This window comes from Corvus kubaryi, unplaced genomic scaffold, assembly GCF_017639235.1.
Source record: "Corvus kubaryi isolate FWS band 111438036 unplaced genomic scaffold, C.kubaryi_AGA036_p1.0 37398, whole genome shotgun sequence".
Lineage (NCBI taxonomy): Eukaryota > Metazoa > Chordata > Aves > Passeriformes > Corvidae > Corvus > Corvus kubaryi.
The window spans coordinates 9,781,167-9,793,495 of NW_024581137.1; the positions used below are offsets into that span (position 1 = coordinate 9,781,167).

The following is a 12,329-nucleotide window of genomic DNA, read 5'->3' on the forward strand; positions in this document are numbered from 1 at the left end:
CCTGTTCATTCCATTCTGGTGGCAGGCAGACTACAACATTATAGTTACCTTCTTGCCATGAACCAAGATTAAAAAAAAAAAAGACAAACAACCCAACAATGAAAACACTGTCAAATTGCTGGAAAAATATTTACTCCAACACCCACCCAACACCACCCCTCACACCCACACTTTAGGGAAAAAACATATTCAGATGCAAACCAGCTGCTTGGTGCACTTGCATCTCAATGCCATTTGTTTGCTGGGATTTGCAGCCAGGATTGCAGTATCAGTTTTAAAACACACAGAATAGTACAGGTCAGTCCTGCAAAGACCTTGCCACTCAGGAATAAAAGGGGGCACACATCAAAATCCTCATCTGAAAACAGTTACCTGCAGAGGGCACCCATTCTGCTTGAAATAGGAAGGACTGCTGACAAGTAGTAGTAGTTCATTGGTGGCTTTGTTATTTTTGTTTTTAAAAACTCAGCTCATTTTATAAAAAGATACTTTAAAGTAGTATTACAGTATTGTGGCAACATACAAACTATGAAAATCAGAATATCAGAGAGCAAGATTCTGGGAAACAAAAAGGAATTATTTCGTATTAGAGTGATAATAATATGTATCAGTCAAAAAAACCCCCCTTCAAGTAAACATAATTGGTTGTGGTTTTTTTAACAGCTTCTCAGACAATTCTCCCTTAATTTACTCTATTTACTTAACATCAAACAATGCAAACAAAAAGCAAAGACCACAATCATAGAATGGCTTGGGTTGGAAAGGGATCTCAGAGATCATGCAGTTCCAACGCCCCTGCCATGGGCAGGGACACCTTTCACTAGACCAGGTTGATCAAGTCCCATACAACCTGAACACCTCCAGGAATGATGCAGCCACAATTTCTCTGAGCAACCTGTTCCAGTGCCTCAATACTCTCACGCAAAGAATTTCTTTCTAATATCTAACCTAAACCTACTCTCAGTTTGAATCCATTCCTCCTTGTCCTGTCACTATGTGCTCTTGTAAAATGTGTCTCTCTGTCTTTCTTGTGGGCTCCCTTCAGGTACTGGAAGGCTGCAATTAGGTCTCCCCTAAGATGTCTCTTTTCCAGGCTGAACCATCTTATTCTCTCAGCCTTTCCTTGCAGGAGATGTGTTCCATCCCTGGGACCATCTTGGTGGCCTCCTCTGGACTCCACCAGGTCCATGTCCTTCCTGTGCTGGGGACCCCAGAGCTGGATGCAGCATTCCAGGTAGGGTCTCACCAGAATGGAGTAAAGGGGCAGAATCATCTCCCCAGCATATAATAACATAGAATAATAGTAGAGGAACTGTAAATGTGGAATGAGAAACAAACACCCATATGTGATGCTGTCCAGGAAAGCAGACAAGAATTGGGACTGCTGCCTTAGTGATTCTAAGAGATTATTCTCCCCCAAGAGGCATGTAGGTACCTTGAGGAGGGCTGTTATGGTACAGATCTGCTTGTGTACACAAACTGACCTTTGCTCCAGCAAAGATGAGAGCTGGATGAGTCTTCTCAAGGTTAGCTGTTCCTCTTACACATCTCTATAACCACATACTTGTAACAAGCATCCTCATAGATGTAAAGGGCTGCACGTGTCCCAGTGATCGCTGTTGTATTTTTTAAATAATTATTTTGATTTCAGTGACTGTAGAAGAACACATGTCCTGATATCCAGTTTGCTCCATATACTGGTAAGCTGTGAAATAAAGCTACTCTGTCTTCAGCCCTAGATTTAGGCAAAGGAGTTAAATGCATGCAGTGTGTTTTATTTGGAAGCTCCATTTCCCTTTGTGCTGATTATTTTCAAGAAGAGAACTACACATCCCACAAAACACTCTCACAACCTTCCTTTGGGGTTTACAAGAGCTTCCCATATAGAGGGCCGGCATGTTTTGTTCTGACTTGTATTTCTGTGAAATGGAAAGGGTAATACCACAGATTCCCTTTCACTCGAAGAGCTCTACCACAAAATGGCTCCCACCTCTCTATGTGTATCCCACAGAGCTCATGTGGCTTTAAATTGCCCAGCAATTTCTCCCCCAAAAACCAGCCTGTTGCTTTTGACAGATGCTTACTTGTCAGAATGCAAATGGGAACACTGCAGTTTTGATTAGTCTTTTTTTGTGCCAGGAGACGACTTGGGAGCAAAAGCAATCGAGACACCTGTTTTTTATCTTTAGCATAGACTTGGTTCCTAGTCCTTTTAGAATTCATTTTGATATTTTTACATAACACAAACACCATATATCAGGGTTGCAGATTTGTTCTTAACATCAAGACAGACAATTTGCTGTCACTGAAAATAACCACCCCAGGGGAGCCCAGGCAAGCAGTTGCAGATTTAGCTACTGGTCTGGGTTCAGCCTGTGTATTTTGAATGCAGGTAGTGAGTGAGAGCTTTAGTTCTCTGATTTCAGTTCTCTGTCATTAGCTTGCCCAGCTGTTACCAGAGCTTTTTACTCTCCTGACCACAGTAGCAGGTTGTAGTAAAACACAGGAGCATCACAGGAAATGTACCCATTCAGTCTATTACCTTCATCTGATTCTTCAAATACTATCTTTATGCAGACAATCGAGTCATTGATAATATCCAAAAAACTACTGCCTTGAGGAGATGGGGTGTGTGAGGAGCGTGAAAAAATTGTAGCTCTTCTGCTCTAAGTACCTGCTTCTTACAAAAGGCAGAACACTCAAGGCATGTGTTACAGGTGCCCCTCATGGTATGCAAACTATTTCATACTTGACAGAGTGTGACCACAAAAGCTGCTGCTGCAAACCGTCCTATCCCACCATGACAACTGTTCCTGACGGTATAACAGAAGCAAAGCACAACCAAGTCTTGTGGACTTCTATGCAAAAGTGCTGTGAAAGAGGAAATTTTGCCATTTTTTTCCCTCCAACAGTTGACAAGATGATTATTAGTCATAGTGAGTTCCTTGTATGGAATACAGTAGACAGAACATGTAGAAAAAAGAGTTATTATTCAAAATAATTCAGTGTTTCTTTTCTTTGTCCTATTCAGAGTCTTGTGTCTGATCTCTCTTGCAAACAGTATAGGGGTACAGCTTCAAGTACACTGTAACTCAGTTTTTAAAATCAGGATAAACTTCCCAAGTTATGTCTAAGTCTGGTATTTTGCCTTGTGAAACACTGTATATTCCCCACACCCACACCTGCTGCCCTTGACTAACCTCTAGACATAAAGGTATGTAGTTACATGGTCCTTCAAGTTTGGGGACAAATAAGGTGAGTTTTTTACCTTGTACTGTTTATTGTTAAGGGGCTATTTTTTTCCCTTGCTTTATGATCTGCCCAGTTACACAGATCTCAGCAAAGGAGCACTGTATACACAAACAACAAGACATTATTTATTTAAAACATCTCTTGCTCTAAGGCTTGTGTATGGCATGCAAAGTCCAAGCTGAAATTTAAGGTGGGGAGGCTCATGTTTTGATAGTGGGTGGATATGCATTGAAGGTAAGTACTTTAGCATATGGTACCTGATAACTTTATTGGATTTTTTTCCCATGAGCTGCATTCAAAATGATGAGGTCTCCTAAGGCATCACTCAACTTGCTAATCTTTTTTATAGTGATCAGACTCCTCATATAATTTTTCTGATTGCTCTTCTGAGAACTACAACAAATGACCTTAAATACTGGTATTGTAACTGGCTATATATGACCGAATGTCATCTTTGCTCTTTGCTTTGAACAAGTAACAATTGTTCTACAGACAACACATGGAAAAATGTAATCAGGTACAATACAAGACACTGTGAATTCAGTATCTATTCTGAAAATTTTATTTAATGGAAGTTTTTGCTGTCCAGTGATGATTTTTGTTGTGCTTTAAATACTAGTTTTCAGTTTAAAATCAGAAGAAAGTTTTCTATTTATGCAGAAGCAATCCCTACATACTTCATCCCGAAACAGAATTTAGAGAAGTATTGTTATTTTGATGCATCCTATTTGGTTTTTGGACTCTTCTTGGTTGTATAGCAGTTGCTGCCTAATGCAGGGTGACTTTGGAATGAAAACTGCTGTCAAACCAGACCCCAGTGGCCCTGTTCACCTGCATCACTACGTAACAGTGAGATATCCATGTCTAGATGATACTCCTGGCTTGGATGGGCTATGAATCCATCATACACCTGTGTGAAAGGTGCTGACACACGTTTCCAGCCCTTCTATTTCTGAATACACAACCTCTCTCTCCCTCCTACACACCTTGTTAGTGGGAGTGTGTTCACTACTACTGCAGTGAAGTTAAACAGTGCTGGGTAACCACCACAAGCAGGAGTAACTTCTGCATGCAATCCATCACTGCACTGACCTGCAGTTCTCCACACACCTCCTGACACGCTAAGGGCTGACCCAGCCCAGTCCTTTTGCTGTGTCTGGTCATCTGAAGGTGGCAGAAGTACAGGGTCACAGCTGACAGACAGCCTGAGAACAGCAGTGCACCGTGTTTGTGGAGTGCAGCGAAGGATGAGCAGCAATGCCCCCACATGTTCTCCATGTCTACCTGCCACCTCTAATCTGGATTCTTGGATGGTTTTAGGTATTGTAATTCGGGCCTGTTGAATGCTGAAGCACTGTAAGGACTGCTGCATTTATCAGTCCTTCTTCTGTGATACAGAACTCTTGAGAAGCAGGCCTGCCAACAAAAATAAAGGGGAAATGGGAAAACCCACAACGAACATTTTTAGTAGACCTCCTAAATTCCAGCAGAAGTCTTAGGACACTGCCAGCATAGAGACAAGGCAACACATCACACAGTATCTGATCAGAACTCTGCTTGATGCATAACACTGCCAAATGCTTCAACAGCCCCTTCTGATCATTTTGATGAAATACATCAGATATGTAGGAGATCCTGTGCTTAGACTTGCTTCAGTCTCTCGTTGATGAGTGAGGCAGTCGGAGAAGTAACTTCATATGTAAAGGAGAAATATGGATTGCTTCCAATGCTCAAGTGTCAGGTTACAAAAAAGCGTAAGTTTGGCTGCTTCTGAAGAATGCACAGTATGCTCCTTTCCTCATAGGGTCTTGTCCCCTTTTAAGAAAAGTCTCCATTGCAAGGTATTCCTGGTCTGTACTTTATTCCTCCATAGTCATATTCCTCACACTACCTACTTCTCAATCTCAGGATGCAGTAAGGTGCTGAGGTATGAACTGAGGAATAAATGTCTGACTTCACATCTTAGAACATGGAGCACGGCAAGTATTACCTTTGCTTTCTTCCATTTCATCTGCTGCCTTTTAGGAAGACCAAGGCCTACAAAGAAACCTATCACATCATTTGTAGGCACTGAAATTTAGACAGCATCATTGACCACAGAATATTTTGACTTAACCCATCACATCATACCTGAATCTAAACTTAAGTTAGCATGTTTTTATGATGGTGGCAAAGGGTGGAGTCCGTTTTATTTGTAGATGATTCAGAAGTCTGTAAAGGTGGACAGGTTCAAGTAGTTGTTACTCTGCTAATCTGTGCTTTCTGTGCACTTACTCTGTAGCCTAAAAATCAGTATTTGGACTCCCAGACTGCTGTGGCAATGTAGGCTGCCTGCATCTTGTAACACAGAAAAGAGAGCTCAGTTATTTCTCAGTCCTAAGGGACGAGCTCCCTTTTACCTGAGGCTCTGAGACAGCTTTGGTACTCTGCCAGGTCTAACATTTTCTAGCATTGGGCTGGCTTGGCTTTGTAGATAAAATCCTCCAACTCAGTATTTTCTTCTCAATTCCCAAAGCAGAAAGGAAGACGTTGTGTATTCCAAGAAAATCCCCTTCCTAAAAACATTACAAGCCAAACAGGGGCTTTAAGGTTTTTAAGAACAATAGCTGCAACTTACAAGGGGTTAAATTAAATACATACAACATGTCTTTCTCCTCATATTTTCTAGCAACCCTGCATTTTCCACCTCCCAAAAGAGCAATAATCTTCCTATGTGGCTCAAGAAGCAGTGGCTAATTAATACATTTTGGAGAAAAGGCAGCCTCTGATGATAGCAGCTCTTCAAGTAAGGTATTAAAAAGTTTAAGCTGGCACTTTCTGAACAAGCAGGTAACATCCAATTTAGATTTCTTCTCTAGGGCAGATACAGACTATATAAACAGTGATGCATGAAAACTTCTTAGGGAAAGCAGGTAGTTTTGCCTTGGAAAAATATTTCAATTGATTAGTTGGCCAGCATGGCCACAGTTGTCATCTGAAAGATCAGAAACTGTATCAAACAGATCAGAAATTCTTTATGTAAGATACAGCCATCTATAATGACATTTACTATAGTGTAGAAATGTTTTATCTGCATGTTTAAATTGTACTGAAAGGACACAAAGTAACAGGCCAGAAATTACTATTTTTCCAGATTAGAGGCTTTTTGCAGTTGCACACTGTTAGTTTCATTTCAAATGTATTATTTCAGACTAGCATTTAAATTAATTAAGCATTATAAAACATGCTGATCTGCAATTTTAAATGAAGCACACATCCATTCCCCTACAGGCTTGCACTTGAGCTGTTTATCCAAGCTGAATGAACAGTTTCCTCGTCTTCCCTAGTATTTTGACGTGAGCTATACGTGCTCAGGCTAAACACACTGTGCTAAGAAATAGATGGGTTTTCTTGCATTTCCTCCTCCACCACTGCCCTCCATACAGGCAGATCCTCACCACCCAGGACAGGCATTCATTCATTCTCTGGCACACATCTGTGAGCCCTGGGTATTGCTGTAGGACCAGTCTGAGATTATTCCAGACAAATCAGACTGGGGAACACAGTAGGGATGATCCCACAAGGTGCTCTGTTGGCTTTGCCACAGGCAGAGATGAAAAGATGGTGAGGGAATACTTAAACCAGTCCAGCTGACTTTTGAGAATATCTGTCTACTGCATAACTTAAATCTACACATTTGTTTTTACTGCTACAGGTCTTCCTTGGGCAGACAGGCATTGCTTTTGAATTTATCCTGACATAAGGTTAACAGAACGATCTCCAGTACTGGTTGCAATATGAGTTTACAGAGGGCCAAATATGAGCACTGGTGGACAATATCATGATCTAGGAAAGAAAGGATACTGAAAAAGAAAACTGAAAAAGAAAACTCTGATGCCCAAGATCAAGTTCAGTTACCTTTCTACCTCCTGTCTGAAATCAACATTTTTCCAATCTTACTCCCTCAAAGTATTTCCACTAGGATCACTTATATCAATCTAAAATACATCAAAAGTTACAGAATTTTTCTATTCACCAGAAATTGTACGGTATTCAAAACTGCTGGCAAACTTCTTAGTTAATACACTTACTATCCTAAAATCCCACCAGCAAATGAAGAACCTTCTTTAATTGGGATAATCCAAGCTGCATATCTTGCAAACTCAGAGCTCTTGAAGTATACTTAAACATAGAAACATAAACAATATATAAAAAGACTAAGTGAAGTTTGATTTTTTACAATTGGTTCCTCAAACTCTGACAATCTTCTGTGTTTTAACAAAAAAGAAGAAAACATATATAAATTATGAAACAGATCTTTAAAGTACATGCTTTTAATGAGCTGGAAAACTCAAATACAAAATGTAGGGGGGGAATTTTAAGATGTTTTCTTTAGTGAATGTAATATGAATATTGACTTTTATCTTACCTGGAAGTAGACTGCAATTGCAAAACTGATCAGTTTACTATTTTATTGGGAGAAAACAACAGTTTTTGTTCTCCAGATAATCCTCCAGTTCCAAACTGCTTATTCATCCACATCACATTTATGTTTATTGTGTTCTCTGTGTTTGCCAAGTCCCAAACTAACACAGTGGAAGTTACCACAGCCAGTGGAACCATTCTCATTCACCTCCCGTAGGGAGCAACTGCAGTGTAATTCAACAGATTTATTTCTCAAAATTATTTTCTCTTTTATGATTGTTTTCAAAGGGACAATGTCGCATTCAGCATTTGAATTCCTTTGCTGAAAATTCAAACTGTGAGCAGTTTGGGCCTGCATTCTCAAAAGACTTTTCTCATAGGTATGTTTGTGAATTTATTTAAATGTCTCAACATGCATAGAAACCATTAAGAATATATAAGTGTTTCAGGACCCAGACATTTGTTCTTTTTGCTCTGTGACTCAGACCACAAATAATAACCACGACTCAATCTGTTCCAACCTTTATCTTCAAAAACAAACAAGCAAGCCAACTCAGGAAAATTTACATGATCAGCTCTCCTTTCAATTTACATTTATTATCCCAACTTCCTTGCTAAGACTTCATCTGAACATAATGTGTTACTCAAAATTCTTTAACGCAAATGACATCCAAGTCTGAGACATCCACGATATCCATTTACCATCCTGATTCTGCATGTAGCTTTTCTTCTTCCTCTTTTTTTAAGCCCAAACCCAACCTTTAAGAATTACATTTCAGTATTCAAATGACTGCAATGACCTATCTTCACAGGATATTAGAAGGAACATATAGAAACCCTTTCTGAAAGAATAGCAACTTGTAACTGTCCTAATTTTTCCCAGATCTTATGCTAATCCATCAGAGAAACCACCTCCAGCAGGAACATATGCATGACTAATCATTGCTCAGATTTAACTGAGCTAATATCTACTTTTAATATAGGAAATGAAGGCAAAAAGCAGTGCAGTGAATCTGATAAACTGGCTGCTGTGGAAATAATTTTCTTTCCAAATTCTTACATTCTGATGGCCTCATGTAATATAAATAGATTCTATCTGTTTACAAAGATAGCAACCCCATCTCTGCTGGAAACAGAACTAGTCATATCGTAAATAAAATATTTAAATATATTGCATTGAGATTTTTAATACATGGGATATCTTCACTTAAAACATTTCAAGACTGCTTAAAAGCAAAACTGATGAACAGACTTCGTGTAAATATCTTCCTCCCCTCTACCTGGAGCAAAATTTTTCAGTCATATAGGGGATAAAAAACATAGCTTTTGTTTACACGTAAAAAAACTAGGTTTCATCCAGAATATATACTGTATGTTTCAATAACTTATATTTTCAGTATGAAATAGCCTCTTCAAAAAGATGACAAGTAACAGTCATCTTGCAATGATTCTCTCAAAATAAATATTACCTATACAAAATGCAGGAATAACATACAGGGCTATTAAGCTTAGAATTCGTGCAATTTTTTAAAGTGACCTTTTGTATAATTAAAATGTAAAAACTACAAGACTGTAGACTGAAAAATAATTTTAAATATTAAAAAAATAAAATGCAAATGATGTATAATGTACAAATAAATGAAATAATAACAAGAAATCTGCCCAGATGAAGGAAACCGTGTTCATAGTCTATTCAATTTTTTAAAAATTTGTCTAGCATACCTATATTCACAGCATGTTCTCAAATGCCAAGTCAGATTTAGTAACAAGACTATATAAAGAAACATCATTTGGACACAGAAAACATGAAGATTAAGATAATTTTTTTAACCAATGTTGTATGAATCACATTTATAATTTTTCTTATATCATGTGATCAAATAAAACAGAAAAACCAGAATGTATACATTGCTGATCTTTTAAGTAATGTTATGTACATTTTATTGCCAGTATATGCACAATGGTAAGCATAGAACTATAAATACACAATGTAATTAAACAGTAGAAAACAACAAGGATGTTACACGTAACAAAGGAAAGAAGGAGGAGATACTATTTTCTTGATGTAGCTGCTAAAAAGGGCTAGCGACGAGTTATGACAGTCTTGGGTTTAAGTCTTTACATATATTTCTACAACTTTTCCTCCAAATAAATCTCTGCAATGGCATTGCTTCTTTAATAACCACATCTTAGCTCTTTCTATCGCATTCACTTCAAACTAAAGTAAAAGCAACCTTTCATGTTAACTACAAGCATCTGACTTAATTTTTCACTCTGGCTTTTTTTTCAGGGTTCCTAGCAGGTAAAGTGTGTAAGTAGTTTCTCATGATATTTGGCTGCAATGTTGAAGAATAGAGTTTTGAATACACATTAAGTGATAATTTGGAAAAAAAATAAAGATTTTTCTGTAGATAGTTCTTCTACTGGGTGCTATATGCAGCAGCTCAGTCAAAAATTAGTCACCCTGAAGAGGTAGAGAGAATTTTAGCCTAGCATAGATCATCATCCTTGGCACCACTATTTTCTCTCTTATCAGGATATACTTCCTACAACTAGACAACATCACAGTCAAAGGGAAAAAAAAAAGTCAGGAAAAAGAGTTCCACTATTCCTGGGAAGGGCACTGTTTCATCCCATTTCTCAATTAGCTTGCTGCTTATATTAAAAAAAAAAGAAAAAAAAGAAAAAAAAAGAAAAAAAAAGAAAGACAACATTTAGGGACACATTTACTTATCTTTGTTCTCTTTCCATTATCAACTTCATAAATACAAATAACCATTATTCACAATATACTAACTCTTTTTCAAAAATGGAAAAACAAACCCTTGAAACATTTCCACACCTTAATCCAGATGGGTCTTTAGGATGCTATTCAAGAAAACCATGCAAATAATTTGGTGCAGCTTTTCCTACTCATCCAAAATATATATTTTTCTTTAAATTAAAAGGTGGCGAGATCCATAGCATTTGTGACTATTCCCCCCTCCCCCCATTTAAATTCAATGCAGAAAATCTTGGTGCTTTTCGGAAGGTAAGGAATAAATAGTTTTCTGCACTGTTGTCGTAAGATCCCATGTGAGTTACAATACAAGACTACTTGTTCCAGCAATTAGGTTGAGAGGAAACATTCTAGTGATAAAGATAAATACATACTGAGCATGCTTGGGCAGAGCACTCCATTCTGAAGCATCCTGCTTGAAGAACGAAAGGTGACAAGGATGGTTCACGTCCATCAAGTGACCATGAACTCTGCTGCTCACCAGCAGGCTGCCACTCTATCACCAGGTCGGCAGTGCTGCCCTGGCAGGGCTGTCTTCCACATTAAGAGGTACTGGTTGTACCAGTCCTCTACTGCGCACACTAAATTCTTATTTATGCAACAAACATACAACCAATGAACAATATCACTGTGACAGAACTGGATCAATCCAGCTTTCTTTTTATAGGCATATTTCTCAATCTCCAGAATATCCCAAACAAGCTGTAAATAAGATGATGAACCACCAACACAGTGAACGAGTCTCACTGCAGTTCAGACTAGTTCAGCCTTGTTTCACATCACTTCTTGTTTCTAGCGAAGGACATGATACTCAAACAAAATAGCAATAAAAAAGTAATGTTATCTGCAGCTGAAGAAAAGCAACAGAATTTATATTTTAACTTCTGAAGCTTAAAGCATACCTTTTTAATTAGCATTAAAAAAATCTTTTTTTTTAATACAGTAACACTGGCAAAAGTTAAAGGGAAGACACAGAGGATTATGAACAGGGTAACTGATGGATAAGATTATTTAAAAATTTTATTCTGCTTTGATCAACTGATGTTAATACTGTTTTTCCTTAGATTTGGAATAATTCTATTGCAACAGTCTCATGCAGGCTGAGGATAGCCATTGGTTAAAGGAAAAAAAGCAAAACCCCAAACAAACAAACAAAAAAAACCCCAACAAAAAATAAAAGAAAGGGGGGGAAAAAAAAAAAACCAACAAGAAAAAGGTTCCAGAAGTTGTATGTAAGGATTTTCCTTTCACTGAAGAGGGCCTTGCCCTTGCTTTAGGAGACCTGGTTAACTCTTCTCAGCTTCATTAGCTTTGTCCAGACATATCTGCTGCTGTATCCCCTGCTCCAGAGCCTGTTTGTGCACGTTTGATGTAAAGGTTCAATAATTTCATCTGCAAATTTAAGACAGAAATTAGTTCTGTTTAGTATTTGCAAACTGTACAGACTGACTACAGGAAGAATACAACAAGACAGACATTAATCCTTTTTCTTTTCCCCAAAAGCAAAACTGTACTTTACACAGTTGATTCAAAAGGAACATACATGCCCAATGAAAACATCAAACACAAGTACAATTTTTCATAAGGAAACTGCTCAAGCTTCTCTAAGGATGTAAAGAAGAGTATGATATAAGGTAGCTAGATTAAGATAGATGGAATATTTTCCTCCAATTATAATGCTTTTCTAAATATGGTAGTGGTTTTGGGTTTTTTTTCTTTTAGGTTAGTGCTGAGGTTTAAGCTGAGGTTTAAGTCAGAGTTGCTGATGCTGGTATTTGCTAAAGCTTCCAATATTGTCTAGAGTCACTTTAAGTACAATCACTGCCAGAGACTATTTTAAAGACAGAACTGCCTTATTCAGACACACAGAATTAATTGGCCTGTTTCACTCCAA

At 38.0% G+C, this 12,329-nt stretch overlaps 1 protein-coding gene across 44 annotated transcripts in view; it reads right to left on the reverse strand.

Annotated features, from left to right (window-relative positions):
• Window positions 1-9,568: 9,568 nt before the first annotated feature.
• CLASP2 (cytoplasmic linker associated protein 2) overlaps window positions 9,569-12,329 on the reverse strand; it is a 146,275-nt gene continuing 143,514 nt past the window's right edge. For all 44 annotated transcript variants that reach the window (XM_042043790.1, XM_042043796.1, XM_042043793.1 and 41 more), the window contains one exon: window positions 9,569-11,827. In XM_042043790.1, coding sequence (XP_041899724.1) covers window positions 11,741-11,827 — 87 coding nt within the window. In that variant the 3' untranslated portion in view covers window positions 9,569-11,740. The remainder of the gene's footprint in view (window positions 11,828-12,329) is intronic.